The 21536-nt window shown below is 47.9% G+C and overlaps 1 protein-coding gene across 18 annotated transcripts in view; it reads right to left on the bottom strand.

Annotated features, from left to right (window-relative positions):
- Nucleotides 1-14380: 14380 nt before the first annotated feature.
- Nucleotides 14381-21536, bottom strand: part of RIMBP2 (RIMS binding protein 2) — a 485649-nt gene continuing 478493 nt past the window's right edge. For 12 of the 18 annotated variants that reach the window (XM_075012504.1, XM_075012509.1, XM_075012514.1 and 9 more), the window contains 3 exons: nt 20189-20260; nt 18252-18386; nt 14381-15886 (listed from right to left, as the gene is read on the bottom strand). In XM_075012504.1, the coding sequence (XP_074868605.1) occupies nt 15698-15886; nt 18252-18386; nt 20189-20260 (396 nt within the window). In that variant the 3' untranslated portion in view covers nt 14381-15697. Of the gene's footprint in view, nt 17696-18251; nt 18387-20188; nt 20261-21536 lie in introns of all 18 variants that reach the window. The other 6 variants (XM_075012511.1, XM_075012513.1, XM_075012522.1 and 3 more) reach the window with 2 other exon arrangements.

Here is a 21536-nt window from a genome sequence, read left to right as displayed (position 1 = left end):
AGGGAGATGTGGCTTAAAATGCTGCTGTTCGACAAGGCCCTCCAGCCAGACGTGCCGGAGCGGCCGCAGCAGGAGGGACCCTCCGGGGCCCATAAAAGGAAAGCTGCCTCCCTCACTCCATCAGCGCAAAAATGGAGGAAAGTCTCCCCAACCTGATCCCTGCCGGCAGCAACAGCGAGTGGGACGGGAGGAGCGCACAGCCCCCAGCCGCAGCAACAGCTGATCAGCGGTGGCAGGAGAGCCACGTGGAGGCGGCTTAGCCTCTGATGATCAAACAGCTGCCCCGCACCGCAGGCAGGGCAGCAGCTAAACAAGCACCGGTACCGGCGGCACCGCAGGTAGGGGCACCGACCCCCGGGGAACCGGCGGTGCAGAGCACGCAGCCTGCAGGCACCGGAGGACACTGCCTGCGCAGCACTGCCCAAGAGCGTGCCGAGCGCGGCGTGGACGGGGCCGAGATCCCCTGCACATCAGGGGGCGGAGCCACCCCCTCAAGGGAGGGGGAAGGCTGCACAGAAAACAAGGCACCGCAGCCCCTCTCCAGACAGGGCTGCAGAGTTGCTTTCTCTCAGCCCTCCGCTCATGCTGCCGACTCCAACTAGAAGGCAGGGGTCCCCCCTAGCCTACCCGGAGCCCCCGTCTCCATTTTTACAACCAGCCTCGCCCTGGCTGGGACCACCTTCACCCTTCTTGGGGTTTGAGCCGCTGGAGTACTATCACAAATCGCTCTCTCCAGTGTCCCATGTCTCTCAACGATCTCGCTCCCACAGATGCAGGGGGTATGCACCAAGGGAGTGGTCCAGGTCACCTTCCCAAGAACAGTGCCCATGCTGCCATGGTCGTCCCTATCAGGCGGGGCATAGACACCACCGGCATTCTACCAGGGAAAGATCCCCACAGACGGTCCCGTATCCCCGAGGGCAATCGCGAACGGGGACAGAGACTCAAGTATCTCAGGGGGAACTGGTTATGGAACCCCAAGATTTTCCCTCGCAAGCTTCCAGCGAGCGGATGTACCATCACCAACAGGAACCGGAAGGGTCCAGAGAGGCATATCCTAGTGGTTCCTCACTCTCCTCCCCGGACGGGGCTACGGCCCTGGGGAACGTCCATCCTCCGGATGATCTCAAACAGTTTCAACAGCTGTTTAAAAGGGTGGCCTTCACGCAAGGCATCCAGACAGCAGAGGTGCAAGAGAAACACCATAAGCTCCTCAAAAATCTGAGACGACTTCTTCGAGTGTCCCCGTGGGTGCTCCACATTAGGTGTCGGGCTCGCCCGGCGCCGCAGATCGGATCTTCCAAGCAGTTTCTGCCGGACCGCGCATGCGCCGGTGCGCGCCGCTCCCCCGCGCGCTCCCGGCCATGTGCGCGATCCGGTCCCCGCCAGTTCCTCTTAACCGCCGTCGGCTGCAGACGGAATCCAACTAGGCTAAGGCCAAGTAGTGTATTCAATGGCTTTATCTGTTTTTTCTTAAAGTTTTTTCAGGCACTTAGGCTACTATAAGCTAGCCGTTTGTTATTTTGTAAAAAAAAAAAACAAAAAAAACAAAAAAAACAACAACGAACAAGCTAGGAGAGGGACAGCTCAGCCAGTCCCAGTAACAAGCGCCGGAGGCCAGGAGCTAGGGCTATCAGCCCTCCGGCTAAGGCAGACCATCGGACGGGGAAAACGGCACAAAGAAGGTGCTAAGTACCCACTTAAAAACACAAAGACTCACCAACAATGTCCTCTTCAGGCTTTAAAAAAAAAAAAAAAAAAAAAAAAAAATGCTGCTTCTTGATAAGGCCCTCCAGCCAGAAGTGCCGGAGCGGCCGCAGCAGGAGGGACCCTCCGGGGCCCTTAAAAGGAAAGCTGCCTCCCTCACCCCATCAGCGCAGAAATGGAGGAAAGTATCTCCAGCCCGATCCCTGCCGGCAGCAACAGCGAGCGGGACGGGAGGAGCAAGCAGCCCCCAGCCGCAGCAACAGCTGATCGGCGGCGGCACGGAGAGCCACGTGGAAGCGGCTCAGCCTCCAATACTCAGCCAGCCGCCCCGCACCGCAGGCAGGGCGGCGGCTAAGCAAACGCCGGTACTGGCGGCACCGCAGGCAGCGGCACCGACCCCCGGGGAACCGGCGGTGCAGAGCGCGCAGGCACGCAGCCTGCCGGCACCGGAGGACACCGCACATGCGGCATCGCCCTCGAGCGTGCCGAGCTCGGTGCAGACGGGGCCGGAATCCCCTGTATGCTCCCCAGCCCGATCCCTGCCGGCAGCAACAGCGAGCGGGACGGGAGGAGCGAGCAGCCCCCAGCCGCAGCAACAGCTGATCGGCGGCGGCACGGAGAGCCACGTGGAAGCAGCTCAGCCTCCGATAATCAGCCAGCCGCCCCGCACCGCAGGCAGGGCGGCGGCTAAACAAGCGCTGGTACCAGCGGCACCGCAGGCAGCGGCACCGACCCCTGGGGAACCGGCGGTGCAGAGCGCGCAGGCACGTAGCCTGCCGGCACTGGAGGACACCGCACGTGCGGCACCGCCCTTGAGCGTGCCGAGCTCGGTGCGGACGCCGGAATGCCCTGTATGCCCCCCAGCCCGATCCCTGCCGGCAGCAACAACGAGCGGGACGGGAGGAGCGAGCAGCCCCCAGCCGCAGCAACAGCTGATCGGCGGCGGCACGGAGAGCCACGTGCAAGCGGCTCACCCTTCGATAATCAGCCAGCCGCCCCGCACCGCAGGCAGGGCGGCGGCTAAACAAGCGCCGGTACCACCTACCCCCGGAAAACCGGCGGTGCAGAGCGCGCAGGCACGCAGCCTGCCGGCACCGAAGGACACCGCACATGCGGCACCGACTTCGAGTGTGCCGAGCTCGGTGCGGACGTGGCCGGGATCCCCTGTATGTCAGGGGCGGAGTTACCTCCTCAAGGGAGGGGGAAGACTGCACACAAGAGGAGGCATTGCAGCCCCTCTCCGCACAGGGCTGTGTAGTTGCTTTCTCACAGCCCTCCGCTATGTTGCAGACTCCAACTACAAGGCAGGGGTCCCCCCCCTCCTTGGCCTACCCAGAGCCCCCTTCTCCATTTCTGCAACCAGCCTCACCCTGGCTGGGACCACCTCCACCCTTCCTGGGATTTGAACTGCTGGACTATTAGGCAAAGTCGCTCTCTCCAGGGTCTCGACGGTCTCCCTCCCCCAGACGCAAAGGGTATGCACCAAGGGAGTGGTCTAGGTCACCTTCCCAAGACCAGTGCTTATACTGCCGTGGTCGCCCCTACCACGCAGGGCATAGACACCATCGGCAATCTACTAGGGAAAGATCCCTACGAACGATCTCGTACCCCCAAGGGCAATTGTGACCGGGGACAGAGACTTAAGCATCTCAGGGGGGACTGGTTATGGAACCCCGAGATTTTTCCTCGCACACCTCTAGTGAGAGGGTGTACCATCATCAGCAGGAACCGGAAGGGTCCAGAAAGACGTACCCCAGCGGTTCCTCGCTTTCCTCCCCGGATGAGGCTACGGCCCCGGGGGGCGTCCATCCTCCGGACGATCTCAAACAGTTCCAAGAGCTGTTTTACGAGGGTGGCCTTCACGCAAGGCTTCCAGACAGCAAAGGTGCAAGAGCAACACCATAAGCTCCTCAAAAATCTGAGACCTCCGGCCTCCTCCAAAATAGCAATACCGCTGATGACGCAATCTTGGAGCCTGCCACTATGATATGGCAGACTCCTGCGACTATTCCGCCTGTCCACAAAAGAGCGAAAAAAAAAAAAAAAAAAAAAAAATACTTCGTGCCCACGAAGGGCATGGAGTTCCTGTTCAGCCACCCACAACCAAATTCTTTGGTGGCGGAGTCGTCGCAACGTGGGGGAATAAACAAACATGCCAAAAAGCTAGAGCTGTTGGGCAGAAAGGTCTACTCCTCCTCCACGCTACTGTTGCCAATGGCAAATTACGCAGCGCATCTAGCGAACCATAATTTCAACAACCACATTAGGTTGACCTCCCTCATGGACTCGCTTCCAGAGGGCACGAAACCAGTGCTCAAGGCCATCATCCGACCATTTTATAACCAGTGGCAAAGGATCACCACAGACACATGGGTGCTGGAGATCATAGCCACGGGGTACGCCATCCCCTCCCAGTTGCTCCCACCGCCATGACCTCCACCCGGGGCCCCACCTCCAGGAGACCTCCCATGTAGCGAGGCTCAAGCAGGAGGTAGACCATCTCATGCTCGTAGGGGCAGTGGAAAGAGTGCCGGAGCAACTGCAAGGGAGAGGGTTCTACTCGAGGTACTTCCTCACCGGGAGGTCCATCTTAGATTTTCGAGGCCTCACCGGTACCTGCGCAAGCAACGTTTTCGGATGATCACAAACGCCTCCATCCTTACGGCACTAGACGATGGAGATTGGTTCGCAGCCCTCGACTTACAAGGTCCTACCGTTTGGGCTCTCCTCAGCCCCCAGAGTCTTCACCAAGACCTTGGCAGTGGTGTCAGCCTACCTGCACAGACAGGGGGTATTTATATTCCAGTATCTGAATGACTGCCTACTCAAAGGGGCCTCAAAGGAGGAGGTACTACGCATAATATGTGTCACAGCAGGCACGTTCTCTTCGCTCGGCCTGCTTATCAATCTGACAAAATCAAAGACAGACCCCACACAGGACATAGAGTTCGTAGGGGCACGCATAAATTCTATTACAGCGAGGGCGTATCTACCAGAGACTCGCTTTCGGGCCATCGGCTCCCTCGCGCAAGGCTTCACCTTCAGCCCTATGGTGCCGGTTCTGACGTGCTTACAGCCGCTGGGCCACATGGCAGCAGCAACGTTTCGTACAACAGAACGCCAGGTTACACATGCGCAGCATGCAGCATTGGCTGGCGAGCGTATACAAACCGGCAGCACACACTGTTCACAGGATGGCGTCGCCCACAACGGAGGTGCGCAAATCCCTGCAATGGTGGGTAAACCCAGAGAACCTGCTAACAAGGGTACCCTTCCACCAACCACACGTATTGGTTTTTCTTACTACAGATGCCCCCCTCATAGGGTGGGGAGCACACATGGGCGAAGAGGTGACGCAAGGGCTGTGGTCCTCTATGGAGCAGTCACTGCACACAAATATACTGGAGCTCAAAGCAGTGTTCAACGCCTGCAGACACTTTCGAGACCAACTGAAAGGCAAGGTAGTCGGGATCAGTACAGACGATACCTCCACCATGTTTTATATAAATCGGCAAGGAGGAGCTCGGTCCCGTGCCTTATGTGTAGAAGCAGTCCGGTTGTGGAACTGCTGCATCGCCAACAATGTAACCTTGAAAGCCTCGTACTTACCAGGCGCTCGCAATGTGAAGGCAGACCAGCTGAGCAGGCGTTTCGCACTCACGCACGAGTGGCAGATCCGTCCCGATCTGCTGCAACCGATTTTCCACGCATGGGGTTTTTCCCCAGATAGACCCTGTTTGCTACTCAGCACAACAAGAAGCGCCCACAATTCTGCTCCAGGGCAGGACTGGGACAGGGGTCCCTGAGGGATGCCTTCGCGATCTCATGGAGGGGCCCCCTGCTTTACGCTTTCCCTCCCACAGTGCTCATCCACAAAGTGTTGCAGAAAGCCAGGAGGGAAGGAACCTGAATGATCCCGATAGTCCCAACGTGGGATCGACAGCAATGGTTCCCCCTATTCCTGCGCATGTCGGACCGGCCACTGAGGTCCCCTCCGGTGGCGCGGGATCTGCTCACGCAAGCCCAGGGGTCCATAGTGCATCCGCACCCCCAAAGCCTGCGACTACAAACGTGGTTAATCCATGGCTCAGCTCCCTAGAGAGCACATGTACGGAGGAAGTGCAGCAAGTCCTAGAAAGTAGCAGGAGGACTTCCACCAGGAAGACCTTCAAGCAGAAATGGACTCGCTTTACGGCATGGTGTTCTACCAAACAGCTAGCCCCCTTTCGGTGCCTATGGCTGTGATATTAGAGTATTTACTGGACCTCAAGAGAGGAGGACTCTCGCTATCCTCGTTTCAGATCCACCTGGCCGCCATTTTGGTGTTCAGACACGAAGAGGAAGGGCACACGGTGTTCGCCCATCCCATGGTTACCAGGTTCTTCAAAGGGCTGGTAAGCCTATACCCCCCTCAGAAACCGCTTCCACCTCTGTGGAACTCGGACCTGGTGCTTAATGCGAAAAGGGGACCACCGTTTGAGCCTTTGGCCACGGTTTCCCTCCGTCTCCTTATGATGAAGACGACCTTTCTTCTCGCAATCACGTCAGCTCGCAGGGTGAGCGAGCTTGAGGCAGTTATGGCAACGCCGCCCTGCGCTGTTTTTCCAAGGAGGCGGTAACCATACGGCTGCATCCAGCCTTTGTTCCTAAAGTTTCTTTCTGAGTTTCATACTAACGAACCTATTGTTTACCCTTGTTTATCCAAAGCCTCATAACTCTAACAAAGAGGTGCGCCTACACCTCCTGGACGTGAGCAGGCGCTAGCTTTCTATATGGACAGGACCAAGTCCTTCCGGAGAACGGATAGGCTCCTAGTCTCTATCGCTCCCAAATCAAAAGGAGAATGTCTCTCTTCGCAGAGAATCTCTAAGCACATCGTATCTTGCATAAAAATGTGCTACAAACTCAAAAAGACTCCTTTACTGGCCACGCCCAGGGCTCATTCCACTAGGGCGGTGGCAGCATCAACAGTCTTTTTTCAAGGGCGTTGCGCTAAAAGACATTTGCAGAGTGGCGACCTGGTCATCCTGTGACACCTTCGCCAAACATTACGCCCTTCACAGGGTATTCCAAGAGGATACCCGTCTCTTGGCAGCGGTCCTCTCGGGGACAAGCTGCACATAATCCGATTACCCACCTCCTATCTTGGGTTACTGCTGGGTAGTCACCTAATGTGGAGCACCCACGGGGACACTTGAAGAAGAAAGAAAGGTTACTCACCGTAGTAACGGTGGTTCTTCGAGATGTGTCCCCGTGGGTGCTCCACTACCCGCCCATCCTCCCCGCTCCGGATCTCTGTTTAGTGTTTTGCAGGAGCATCCGAGGCGGTTGGTCAAGGAACTGGCGGGGACCGGATCGCGCACATGGCCGGGAGCGCGCGGGGGAGCGGCGCGCACCGGCGCATGCGCGGTCCGGCAGAAACTGCTTGGAAGATCCGATCTGCGGCGCCGGGCGAGCCCGACACCTAATGTGGAGCACCCACGGGGACACATCTCGAAGAACCACCGTTACTACGGTGAGTAACCTTTCTTTCCGGCCTCCTCCAAAATAGCAATACCGCTTGACGAAGCAATCTTGGAGTCCGCCACTACGATATGGCAGACCCCTGCGAGTATTCTGCCTGTCCACAAGAGAGCGGACAAGAAATACTTCGTGCCGGCGAAGGGCATGGAGCTCCTGTTCAGCCACCCACAACCAAATTCCTTGGTGGTAGAGTCGTTGCAACAAAGATCAAAGACATCTCAATTCAAGACAGGGGGAACAGACAAAGATGCCAAGAAGCTAGAGCTGTTCGGCAGAAAGGTCTACTCCTCCTCCACACTACTGTTGAGAATGGCGAATTATGCAGCGCATCTAGCGAACCACAATTTCGACAACTACACTAGTTTAACCTCCCTCATGGACTCACTTCCAGAGGACAAGAAACCGGTGCTCAAGGCCGTCGTGCAAGAAGGCTACGCAGCCTCGAGGACGGGAGTTCAGATCGCTCTGGATGTTGCGGACACAGCAGCATGCTCCACAGCTACGGCAGTGGTGAGGCGAAGGGAGTCCTGGCTCCAGACTTCTGGTATACCGAGGGATCTGCAGGCAAAGATCGTCGATCTTCCCTTCGACACACAGAAGCTGTTTGCTGAATCAACTGACTCGGTCCTTCATTCCAGTAAAGACTCAAGAGCCACTCTTAGGACCCTGGGGATTTACACCCCTCCATACAGAAAGAAAAAGTACTACCCTCAACAAAGACGGTACCAGTACCAGCCACAGCGTCCCCAGTACCACAGGGGTTACGAGAAAGGGTGACATCAACAGCACCAGCAGTACGGAACTCCCAGGACGTTCCCAAGAGAGCCGTGCGTCCTTGGGTCAGGGCCAAAGGGCACAAGTTTGACACACAGATCCAGGGCTGCGCCATCACTACCATCGCACAAGGTCATCCGAAGCTGTTATTCCACCATCGCCTCCGACCATTCTACGACCAGTGGCAAAGGATCACCACAGACAAATGGGTGCTGGAGATCATAGCCACAGGGTACGCCATCCCCTTCCAGTCGCTCCCACCGCCACGACCTCCACCCAGGCCCCACCTCCAGGAGGCCTCCCACGTAGCAAGGCTCAAGCAGGAGGTAGACCATCTCATGCTCATAGGGGCAGTGGAAAGAGTGCCGGAGCAACTGCAAGGGAAGGGGTTCTATTCGAGGTACTTCCTTATGGAGAAAAAGACAGGAGGCTGGAGGCCCATCTTAGATCTTCGAGGCCTCAACCGGTACCTGCGCAAGCAACGCTTTCGGATGATCACAATCACCTCCATCCTTACGGCACTGGACGATGGAGATTGGTTCGCAGCCCTCGACTTACAAGACGCGTATTTTCACATAACTATCCATCCGGCTCACCGACGATTCCTCCGGTTCATGGTAGGCAAAGAACATTTTCAATACAAGGTCCTACCGTTTGGCCTCTCCTCGGCCCCCAGAGTCTTCACCAAGCCCTTGGCAGTGGTGTCAGCCTACCTGCACAGACAGGGGGTATTTATATTCCCGTATCTGGACGACTGCCTACTCAAAGGGGCCTCGAAGGAGGAGGTACTACGCATGATACGCATCACAGCAGGCACGTTCTCTTTGCTCGGCCTGGTTATCAATCTGACAAAATCAAAGATAGACCCCACACAGGACATAGAGTTCATAGGGGCACGAATAAATTCTATTACGGCGAGAGTGTATCTACCAGAGACACGCTTTCGGGCCATCGGCTCCCTCGTGCAAGTCATCACCCTCAGCCCTATGGTGCCGGTTCTGACGTGCTTACAGCTGCTGGGCCACATGGCAGCCGCAACATTCGTAGTACAGAACACCAGGTTACACATGCGCAGCATGCAGCACTGGCTGGCGAGCGTATACAAACCGGCAGCACACACCGTTCACAGGGTGGTGTCGCCCACAACAGAGGTGCGCAAATCCCTGCAATGGTGGGTAAACCCCAAGAACATGCTAACAGGGGTACCCTTCCACCAACCACAAATATCGGTTTTTCTTACTACAGATGCCTCGCACATAGAGTGGGGAGCACACATGAGCGAAGAGGTGACGCAAGGACTGTGGTCCTCCACGGAACAGTCACTGCACGTAAATATACTGGAGCTCAGAGCAGTGTTCAACACCTGCAGACACTTTCGAGACCATATACAAGGCAAAGTAGTCGGGATCAGTACAGACAATACCTCCACCATGTTTTATATAAATCGGCAAGGAGGAGCTCGGTCCCGTGCCTTATGTGTGGAAGCAGCATCGCCAACAATATAACCTTGAAAGCCTCGTACTTACCAGGCGCTCACAATGCGAAGGCAGACCAGCTAAGCAGGCGTTTCGCACTCATGCACGAGTGGCAAATCCGTCCCGATCTGCTACGACCGATTTTTCACACATGGGGCTTTCCCCAGATAGACCTGTTTGCCACTCAGCACAACAAGAAGTGCCCACAATTCTGCTCCAGGGCAGGACTGGGACGGGGGTCCTTGGGGGACGCATTCGTGATCTCCTGGCGGGGCCCGATGCTTTACGCTTTTCCTCCCACAGTGTTGATCCACAAAGTCTTGTAGAAAGCCAGGAGGGAAGGAGCCCGAATGATCCTGATAGTCCCAATGTGGGATCGACAGCAATGGTTCCCCCTATTCCTGCACGTCGGACCATCCACCGATGCCCCTTCCGGTGGCGCCGGATCTGCTCACGCAAGCCCAGGGGTCAATAGTGCATCTGCACCCCCAAGGCCTGCGACTACAAGCGTGGTTAATCCATGGCTCAGCTCCCTAGACAGCACATGTATGGAGGAAGTGCAACAAGTCCTAGAAAGTAGCAGGAGGACTTCCACCAGGAAGACCTACAAGCAGAAATGGACTCGCTTCACAGCATGGTGTTCTACCAAACAGCTAGCCCCCCTTTCGGTGCCTATACCTGTAATATTAGAGTATTTACTGGACCTCAAGAGAGGAGGACTCTCACTATCCTTGTTAAAGGTCCGCCTTGCCACCATTTCGGCGTTCAGACATGAAGAGGAAGGGCAGATGGTGATCGCCCATCCCATGGTTACCAGGTTCCTCAAAGGGTTGGTAAACCTATACCCCCCTCGAAAACCGCTTCCACCTTCGTGGAACTTGGACCTGGTGCTTAATTCGCTAACAGGACCACCGTTCGAGCCTTTAGCTATGGTTTCCCTCCACCTCCTTACGATAAAGACGACCTTCCTTCTCGCAATCACGTCAGCTCGCAGGGTGAGCGAGCTTGCGGCAGTTATGGCAACGCTACCCTGCACTGTTTTTTCCAAGGAGGCGGTGACTCTACGGCTGCATCCAGCTTTTGTTCCTAAGGTTTCTTCAGAGTTTCATATTAATGAACCTATTGTTTTACCCTCGTTTTATCCAAAGCCTCATAACTGTAACAAAGAGGCACGCCTACACCTCCTGGACGTGAGGAGGGCTCTGGCCTTCTATATAGACAGGACCAAGCCCATCCGGAAAACGGATAGACTCCCGGTCTCTCGCTCCCAAATCAAAAGGAGAAGGTCTCTCTTTGCAGAGAATCTCGAAGCACATCGTATCCTGCATGAAAATGTGCTACAAACTCAAGAAGACTCCTTTACTGGCCCCGCCCAGGGCTCACTCCACTAGGGCGGTGGCGGCATTAACAGCCTTTTTCAAGGGCGTTGCTCTAAAGGACATTTGCAGAGTGGTGACCTGGTCATCCTATGACACCTTCGCCAAGCATTACGCCCTTCACAGGGTATTCCAAGAGGATACCCAGCTCTCGACAGCGGTCCTCTCGGGGACAAGCTGTACATGAGTCGATTACCCACCTCCTATCTTGGGTTACTGCTGGGTAGTCACCTAATGTGGAGCACCCACGGGGACACTCGAAGGAAGAAAGGTTACTCACCGTAGTAACAGTGGTTCTTCGAGATGTGTCCCCGTGGATGCTCCACTACCCACCCATCCTCCCCGCTTCGGATCTCTGTTTAGTGTTTTGCAGGAGCATCCGAGGTGGTTGGTCAAGGAACTGGCGGGGACTGGATCGCGCACGTGGCCAGGAGCGTGCAAGGGAGCGGCGCGCACCAGCGCATGCAAACTGCTCGGAAGATCCGATCTGCAGCGCCGGGCGAGCCCGACACCTAATGTGGAGCACCCACGGGGACCCATCTCGAAGAACCACCGTTACTACGGTGAGTAACCTTTCTTTTCTAATTCAGTAAAGTCTGATGAATGTTCATTTACAGATAATTCTACCTCAGTTTCAAAATGGCCATTGAGTACAATAGGATTACTTTGAAAAAAGTGCGCTCTGTTAGTAGAGGTGAGATGCATATATAATAGAGCCTTACACACACACACACACACAACGCACATGCACATGCACCATTAAAAATGGTTTTCCAATTATTGTAGTGGGAGAAATGCAATGATATTTACAATATAATTTTTCTGTGTGTGTGCTGCTGCCTTTCCGTGTTCTAACGGACTAAATTGCATCCAGAAGTGGTCGGGGAAAAGGGCACTTCTTGTATGGTAAAGAGCTAGCTAATAATATGGGATAGTAGAGAATAACATGTTCACAACTTGTAAAAATAGGGTGATGTGCCTTGTAACACCCATGAAATATTTTTAGGAGAGGAAGGCATTTGTTGCTCCAGAGACCTACAGTTATCTGTAGGTAATTATTCCATACATTTTGTAATGGAAGTTGTTCTGACAATTACATTATAAACTGTAGCTCATGTCACACTGAATTTCAGTAGAATTAATCATTTGAACCAAAGCGCAGCTGCTGCTAAAGATAAACATTTTAGATTAGAGCTTGTTTTGTGTACCTGAACTTGGTCAGAGATTCACTTGTCCTAACTTTTCATTTCCAGCAGTGTTTGCTTTAAGGATTTTAAAACCCAAGGGACCCTTTAAGGACACCCATTACCTTAAATGTAAGTGTAGCAATATGCATATTGAACTGAATACTTAGCCTAGCTAAGAATATATTAGTTTGGGGGGGGTGGGGTGTGTGTGTGTGTGCGCGCGTGCGCGCGTGTGTTTTTAAAGTTTGTCATTAATTACTAAACAGTGTGCATGGGTTGGCTAACCAGGTGTACTGAGCATCAGGCTGTCTGAGATACGAAAGCATGTGACTTTGCTTCCGCAACAAATGCTACTAAATAAGGTATGGCTTTTTGCTCAGGTGGGAATCATAGCATAGAAGAAATATTGACAGGTCATCAAGTCCAATCCCCTGTACTGGTGGCAGGACCAAGCATTATCAAGGTGATAGATGTTTGTTTTAATCTGCTCTTAAAAATCTTGAATCATGGAGATTCCACAACTTCCCTAGTCAATTTATTCCAGTGCTTAAATACCCTGAAAGGAAGTTTATCCTAATGTCCACCTAAACATCAGTTGCTGCAATTTAAGCCCACTGCTTCTTGTCCTATCATGAGAGGTTGAGAAGACAAAATGTTTTCTTCTTCTTTGTAACAACCTTTTAGGTACCTGAAAGCTACTGTGTCCCTGCTTGGTTGTCTCTCTTTCAGACTAAACAAAGCCAGCTCTTCCAGTTTTTGCTCAGAGGACCTCGTGGTTAGATCTGTAATAATTTTTGTTGTTCTCTGGATCTTCTCCAGTTTGTCCATATCTTTCATGAGGTGCCCTGAACTGAACCCAGGGTTCCAGTTGAGGTTTAATCAGAGCAGAGTAGAACAGGACTGTTTCTCATGTCTTGCTTATAGCACTCCTGTTGATACACCGTTGACTCATTTAGCTTGTGGTCTATGATGACTCTTAGATCCCTTTCTCCAATACTCGTTCCAAGACAGTCATTTGCCATTTTATATGCGTGAAACTGATGGTGTACTTTGCATTTGTCCATATTGAATTTCATCCTATATATTCCTCAGACCATCTCTCCAGTTTGTCTGCCTCATTTTGAATAATAAAGCTCTCCTCCACTTGGAACCTGTCCCAGCTTAGCATCATTTCCACATTTTTTTATCAGCATAGTTGCTGTCTTATAAAGCTTGTTAATGGTATTGAATAGAACCAGCCCCCAGACTGATCCCTGTGGAAGCCCACTTGTCTTAGGCCTCCCAGCATGAGTGTGGCCCATTGATCATTACTTTCTGAGAATGGATAGCAAACCAGATATGCACCCATCTGCTATAACTTCCATCTAAGTTAAATTTTCCTAATTTATAAGGTCATGCAAAACAGCTATCACTCCCTGTTTATCTTAGCAAAGAAAGCGATCAAGCTGGTTTAATATGATTTGTTCTACTTATCACCTTATTATCTTCCATATGGTTGTAAACAGATTCCTTAATTATTTGTTTCGTTGTCTTTCCTGGCACAGAAGTTACGGTGACTGGGCAGTAGTTTTTGGGTTGTCCTTATTTCCCTTTTTATGGATTGGCACTATATGTGCCCTTTTCCCGCCTTCTGGAATCTTTCCTGTCTTCCATGAGTTTTCAAAGGTGAGTGCTAATGGCTCAGTTGTCTCCTCAGTCAGCTCCTTGAGTAGTCTGAGAGACTGATATGAAATGGTGAGTCAGGGTAGAAGTGTTTCTCTTTGAACAGTATTAACTGGTAGAAAATGTACATTTGCACAACTGTCACGTACCAGTTCTTAATTAGTCTAAGCTTATAGAAACAAACACAGTTAATATGTTAGCTATAGTATCACTGCAACAAAGCTATCAATTAACTGTGTAGTTTTTCTTAATCATTTTGATCAGTGAGTTAGGGATCATTAGGTTGTGTTTTATCATTGTTTAGAACACAGGGCAAAAAGCTGCTCCATTCAGTTTCCTTAGGCATAATCTTGTCTCTGCACAATGAATTATCTCTGGCTGGTTTCCTATGACAGTGATGGTCACTGTAGGTTCCTTCTTGGAGTTTGACTGTTATATGCTTAGGACTAGTGCAAGAAGATCTTTACCTGTAAATTATTTTCTCCATTGCCATTCACTTGTCTAATTACCTTAACAGGGTTGGGACACGGCCTGCAATTATCCTGTGTAATCTTTGTTGTACTTCTTAAAAAGGGTAGGGGAAGGCTGGCATAGTGATGATTTGAAGTAACAGACACACTGCATTCTACAAAATATCAAATTTATTTATATAAAATATTTTACACATGAATAACTGTACACATGCACACACCCAACCACACAATACTTTACCACAAATTTAGGCCAATAGTTTTAATTTCGTAAATCTAGCACACAGTAGTATCTTACAGTAATTTACATTATAATTCTTTGAAGACACAATGGGGAAAGCTTTCATCATTCATTTATAAACCTTCCATAAATTACAAAAGAAAGGCATTCTGAAAAGTATGTATAAACAGTAAAAACAATTTACAAATGGACAAGAATTACAAAACAGTAACTGCCAATGTCTGCCAGCAAGATTGTTTTAATCAAGAAGCCAATATTAGTATTTTGAAATGGTTATATCCCCATGGCAGAGCCTTTTAACTGGCTGCAGCTTGAGTTTATAACAAACACCTCTTTCCTTGCTGAGCCTAGTACATGCATTTTATCTTGACTCTGAGAACAGCATGAACGATGATTTTTAAACTTAAAACTGCACTTCCACAAGAGAGAACACTTGGGGAGCAAACAGGATTATTTTCTGGCCATTTGAAATACTGAAAACTTTTTTAAACTAGTGGTAGGGAGCTATAAAACAAGATTTTGACTTGGTAAAAGAGTGTGTGCATCTCTGGGTAGCTTAGGTGGTACTTCATGTTATAGTATACTGAACATTTGCTAAAGGAACTCCATAAATGTTTAAAAAATGCATCCTGCACTACATTTTCAGCCTCCCAAAAATTACATCAGACATTAAATGGCATTAGTTACACATTACTTGAGCATAAACTACCATGTCTGTGAGGTTGAAAAGACATTTGAATACACAGTACATACAAAGTATACTCTGTATATTTAGACAGTACGAATCATTGTGTATTAATAAGGCAAAACATCAAGGCTGAGTAAACTAGGAGTTTCAAGACCATGTTTTTGTTTGTTTGTTTGTTTGTTTGTTTAAGATCAATGCTTGTATAGGGTAAGCATTTTTGAAGGGAGCTGAACTAAGATTTTCTGCTTCCCTCAAAGTTAAAGGACAATAAAAGCAGAGATTTATCCAATAGAGTTAGGTGTGCGGTGCTGTGAAATAAAAGATATCCTTCTATTCTTAATTTTCAAAAATCATTTTTTGAAGAAGAAGCATACTGACAACATTGCTCTTTAGTAGCAACAAATCCACTTCTTTTTATTTTCTTCCTGTTTTGATCAAACAAGTCACATGATTCTCTTATGTCAGAGTTACCAATGCAAAGGTTCTGTAAAGATGTACTATATAGTCATGAAAGCCCTAGTTTGAAGATTTTTTCCTTAAGGAAAAAAAAAAACATAGCTTGGAAGCTTTACAAGTTGTCCAGAAGTAAATGAATCATTTCACTGCACCCAGCTTTTTCAGCAGTTTCTTGCCTTTGGAAAGCAGCCCCTTTTTCTTTTTCGAGGACATTTCCCTGCCTCTCCCGGGACTACCAGAACCCACAGATGACGTAGGTGACCCAGAATGGAGATGGACTGTGGGAGATGGTGCTCTCCTTGATGTACCTGTATTCTCAGGAGGAACCTATTAGGTATATTATTATAGTTTACTGAATGTTTGAAAGCACTCATCATCAAGATAGTTGGCAACATAATTTTTGTCCCATTACCCACTTAAAAAACAGGTTGGCCCAGTTCTCTCAATGGTTTTTAAGTATGCCAAAGGGAATTACAGAAAATACATAAATATAGCTTCCCGCAAATAAAATTGTGAGCAAAGGTATAGATAGCAAAAATACACACCATGTTTGAACAGAGCTGGATAATCTTATTTTGCCATTAGTTTGTCCGAAAAAAAACAAACCCAAAAAACACAGCTTTTGTACTTCAGATTCTTAAGAGTGCAGGAATAGAGAGAGTCATTTGGAGCTAAGGAATTGTCTTTAGTAAATTAAACAGCAAAGTGAATTAGGTACTATAGATCTTTGTCTATACCAGTTTCCAGAAGGAATTACTGTAAGTGCAAACTGTACATGATTTATCACTTAAAATACTTGATGTCCTTTGACCACTTTTTTTTAAAAACAGGTTAGCATAGTGAATATACATATTTGAGAAGATGGCACACTGGTTGAAAGAGTGAGGGGGGAAAAATGCTAAAATGAACCTTAATTGTAATCAAAGAAAGCTTAAAGACCCTGATTGCTTGGTGTGTGCAGCAGCTCTATGATTGCCAGGTGAAGGTAAACACTTGTACAATACTTAGAACATGACAGCATTCCTATATATTTTAAACAGCTATTTTAATAATCAAAAAGCACTTAAATGAAGATACAAACTATTTAGGCTCATCCTATTTTAACTACTGTGCCCTGCTGACAAAAAGTGGTATTGTATGGTGTAAGGTGATACTGTTAGTATAAACCACGCCTCAGGAATCCCTATAATCTTTAATTCCAGTTAAGATAACATTACTATATTAGCAGTTTGCTGCCTTAGTGTGCAACAGTTTATTAAGCAAAGGGACTTCAAGCCTACTTTGATTTTAAATCAAGGTCTAATTCTAATGAAAAACAACTTGGTGTAAAGCACCCCAACGTACACCTGAAGATACCATATGTTTAGTCTAATGCATTCATTGGGTGAGCTGTATGTTTCATATTGACACTTCTTATTGCATTGGTAAACCAAACCACTGCTAAGGAGTTTCATAAGCATTTGCACTGATAAGGACAGTCCTGGTAAATGGTGGCATATGAGAGTGGGTGAGTGAATGCATGATTTCAGAACTGCTCCATGGATCTAGTCATAGCAGACTGATTGTGGGAAACCGATTTTAAGGCTGACATTTTATGCAAATATTTGTGAGTGCATTTCAGTACTCCAGACCTTTTGTAAACTTCTGTACAGCTCATGTAAGAGTAGGGCTTTTACTTTCTCTCTGTATCTAGGAACTTTGAGTTTGTATATCTTAGGTTTGCTAACAATGCAATATGCAGCTTTTCTGTAGTGCAATTAGACACTAAACATTTCTTTTGATGTAAACAGAAACATTTAGCTCATGGTGAAATATGTTCCAAATGCTGACCATCATAAAGTTAAACCTAATTAGGTGGGGTGGGGGGAACCCTTAATGGCCATGTCAAAGAATTTCTTTGTATCATGCAAACACTGACTTAAACGTACATCCAGTAAATGTCTGTATCCTGTTACTGGGGGGCCATTGCTTTTGGAGACATATTTCTTTTTTTTTTTTTTCCCCCACAATTAAGTTTCAAGACTTGCATTAGATAGTGTCAGGTGGCTTTAATTGATTTCTTTATTGGTATCTTCAGTTGTTCACTTACGTGAAGGCTACATTGCCTTATTAAGGTGTGAAATGAACACTCTTCTTCTGTTTCCAAGCAGATGAGCAAAAAAATAAAAATATATATATAATATATAAAACTATTGCAGTGATGAAACAAAACAAAAATGAAATACTCTGTACATGAATAATTCATAAAATAGAAGGTTTGGGCAATTAACTATCTCTAGGACTAAAATCTTAAAAGGGTTAAAACTATTGTTAATCAGCTCCCTTTATATTTTATATTGCAGGTAGTGGTTGTCCCAATCCTTCCCCATACCCAGCTACTTTTTCTGTTTTAACCTAGGTAATGTGTACATGTATAGTTTGCTTGAGGAATTATGACCTTTCACTAGAAAAAGGTGATGAAGTTACTATTTTATTTAATTCAGCAAAATCTCTTAAAATGTTGTTTGTCCATAATTATAAATGTTCATGATACACTAGTGTGAAAGATCAGTGCACTCTTTCCATATTTAAGATGACTCTTAAAATGCCTAAAATGGGTGAGTAGACTTTAAATGGTCAAATAATAATCTGAACTAAATGAGATAATATAATGTGGAAAAATTGAGAACTATTTTTTAGTGTAAGTGCTTACCCTTTTTGCTTTTGTACGCAGCGGTGTATCTTGAACATATCGTGATGGTGCATCAGAAAGGTAGACTTCTACATCATCAGGCACTTCTTCAAGAAAGTTTGAGGGAACCAACCCCTTCTGTCCATTAAGTTCACCCTGCCGTATGGCAAACAAGCGATCTTGAGTGATTATAGACATGCAACATTCCTAGTGGGTAGAGCATTACTTTGTATTTCGGAAATGGAGAAACTAGTGGAGCAAAGAGCAAGTGATTTTTCTCACCATCACACAGAAAATTTGACAGAGCTGCACATACAATATAGATTTTCTGGCTCCAGTTCTGTGATAGAGCTGCAAATGATCTATAATGCTAAAAAGTGGCTAAAGGAAAGATTAAAAAACAGTAGGCAGAAAAGTAACAGAGGGAGCCGTGCTAGTCTATATACTATCAAAACAAAAAAACAGTCACGTAACACTTTGAAGACTAACAAAATAATTTATTATTAGGTGGGCTTTCGTGGGACAGACCCACTTCTTCAGACCATAGCCATATCAGAACAGACTCAATATGTAAAGGCAGAGAACCAAAAACAGCAATCAAAGTTGACAAATCAGAAGAAAATTATCAAGGTGAGCAAATCATAGATTTTCTTCTGATTTGTCAACTTTGATTGCTGTTTTTGGTTCTCTGCCTTTACATATTGAGTCTGTTCTGATATGGCTATGGTCTGAAGAAGTGGGTCTGTCCCACGAAAGCCCACCTAATAATAAATTATTTTGTTAGTCTTTAAAGTGTTATGTGACTTTTTTTGTTTTGATAGTAGGCACAAAGTGTTCTATAGCTTTAGGTGAAGTCTGAGTCCAGTATATTAAAGGAATCAGTGTAGATTACCTATCAAGATGCTTGATAATATTAAAGCCACTTTGGGTCTTAATCTGCTTTTAGTCTTGGGCCAGAGAAGGCTATGCTATGTATTGAATAGCTAAGCCCTTTGTTATCTCCCTTTGTTGTTGTTTTTGGGGTTTTTTTTGGGGGGGAGGGGGCAGGTGGGCATGACTTGCCTGTAAAACTACTCACTGGGACCTGAATGTCCCAAAGCACTTTATAGCTCCTGACAAGACTACGCACCTACTGGTATTAATGTGCACTAACTTGGCATGAGGTAAAAATCATGGTGGGGTGGAGAGCCAGTGTGAGGTCCTTCCCACCCTTTCTGTACTACACAGCAGCTCCACAAAGCAAAATAAAGCAGCCTTGGAGGTGAGTTTGTACACTCCTCTGCAGTATCCTGATAGAGACAAGGTGCTGGATTCTTGTTTACATGGATTCCTGGATCCAAACTCATTTGCAGCTTCTTGGGAGGGCACTGGCTCTAATTTTAGCAGACAACGGCTATTGAAGCTGCTAAGCATAGGTCAGAAGGGTGAATTTCACAATCCCAGTTTCTCTGCACTTTCCCCACATGGAGCCCTAGTGGACAAGCTTTATGAAGACACAGTGGATTTCAGTCTGTGCAAGTAACCTTTGTTTACTACTGATCAATGTCCTTTTAACTGGAGCCTGCAGGAAAAGGGTGGCTAGAAACATGATTGCAACAGTGTTACTTCATTCACAGTAGTTACAATTTGATTAGCTACTTGGGCATATGTTCACAATGCCATGCTTCTTGCCTGCAGTTCAGAATGCACTTATTTCAGGTAAAGTCACTTGCCCCTTGGCAAACATTCTTATAACTTGGAAAACTGAACACAGCTATAAAGCTGAGATGCAGAAACAGCAGTTTGTCACTTTTTACCAAGAACTAAGTGGCATGTTTAATAAACTGGCTGATAACATTCAAGATGAAATTTGTAACTTGAATAAAATACTCCCAGATCCTATTTTAACAGCTCATTCTACCAACAAATGGGGCATTCTGCTTGATACAGTTTAAAAGACCCAGTAAAAGCAAACTTACATAGTAAAATCCGTCTTCATCTATTTCACCAAAGACAGTGATAATGTCTCCTGTGCAAAAGGTAAGCTCAGCCTGGGGGAAGAGGAAGGCAGTGTGGTGTTACTGTGCAAGTGTTAACATTTTCTGCAGCTCCTCTGATGACACACAAGGTTCATAATTTTTTCCAGACACGTTAGCAGATGACTGAATGAATCTGCACATTGAATTAGAGAGCAGAATAGTCTTTATAACAAACCAGAAATCTTTTGTAAGCATCATAAACTGGGTGTTTTCTCCACAAGCAGTCAATGTTAAACAGCTGGGCTCAGCTCAGCCTAGTCTGGGGGCAGGGAAGTAAGGAACTCATGGGAGGAAATCATAGTAAGGATCCTGTTGTGGCATTTAGGGTGGGAAATGACCTACCCTAGGGTGCTGGTAACATAGCTGTATTAGAGCTCTGCTACCAACAACTCTTCATGGCTGCAGCAGCATCCTGCCCTTTGAGAGGTCACTTCTCTGGAGCATTGCTGTGGGGTTGGCTGGAAGATGCTGCATGACCACCTTGGCCCTGTACAGACTTAGGCGCACACAGCCATTGTCTTGGAGAGGTGGGAGAAGGAGATGGGGGCGGGGACTGCTTCTAAAGGAGGGGGAGATCTGAAGGCGGAACTGTGGGGACAATCTGGGCTTGTTTACAGTTTTGTCCCTTTGAACAGAGAAAATGATAGTTTACCTGAGAACTAGGTCTGATTAAGCAATGAAGATAATGTAAATTGGTAGGTTACCAAACACTTCCAAAGTGCGGTATGTAGAAGATAGTTCCACATGCAGGCTATGGTGTGTTTTAAATTACAACCTAGGGCGGTAGCACAAGCTTGGTGTAGATGTTTTGCTTTGCCATATAGCTTCATGGATGTTCCTGCTACTCCTAGCACAATGCATTTGGCTTGCCCTTGAAAGCATGCTGGAGGAATTCCAAGGTGATACTGAAGATACCACATTTAGGCTGTATCTGCACTTAGAGAAATCTTCAAAATAGCCATGTTAATGGTCATTTTGAAGAATACTAATGAGGCATTGAAATGCATATTCAGCACCTCATTAGCATGCTGCCAGCCATGGCACTTGGAAATTGCTGCTTTTTGCTCCTGCACAGCTTGTCCAGGCGGGTCCTTTTTGAAAAGACCCCACCCACCAACTTCAAAATCCCCTTATTCCTGTCAACAGTCCATTGGGATTAGCACACAAGTTTGTGCATCTCTCCCCATGGACAACAAACCTGGCTGCTGAGCTGTCTTTTTTTTTTTTAAAGTAATACTAAGATGTGCTGAGCCCGCTACTTGCCCAGAGCTGGTCCAACACATGCAGA

This window comes from Carettochelys insculpta, chromosome 18, assembly GCF_033958435.1.
Source record: "Carettochelys insculpta isolate YL-2023 chromosome 18, ASM3395843v1, whole genome shotgun sequence".
Classification (NCBI taxonomy): domain Eukaryota; kingdom Metazoa; phylum Chordata; order Testudines; family Carettochelyidae; genus Carettochelys; species Carettochelys insculpta.
The sequence above is the reverse complement of the archived record's forward strand: the minus strand, read 5'-3'. Positions and strand labels throughout refer to the sequence as shown.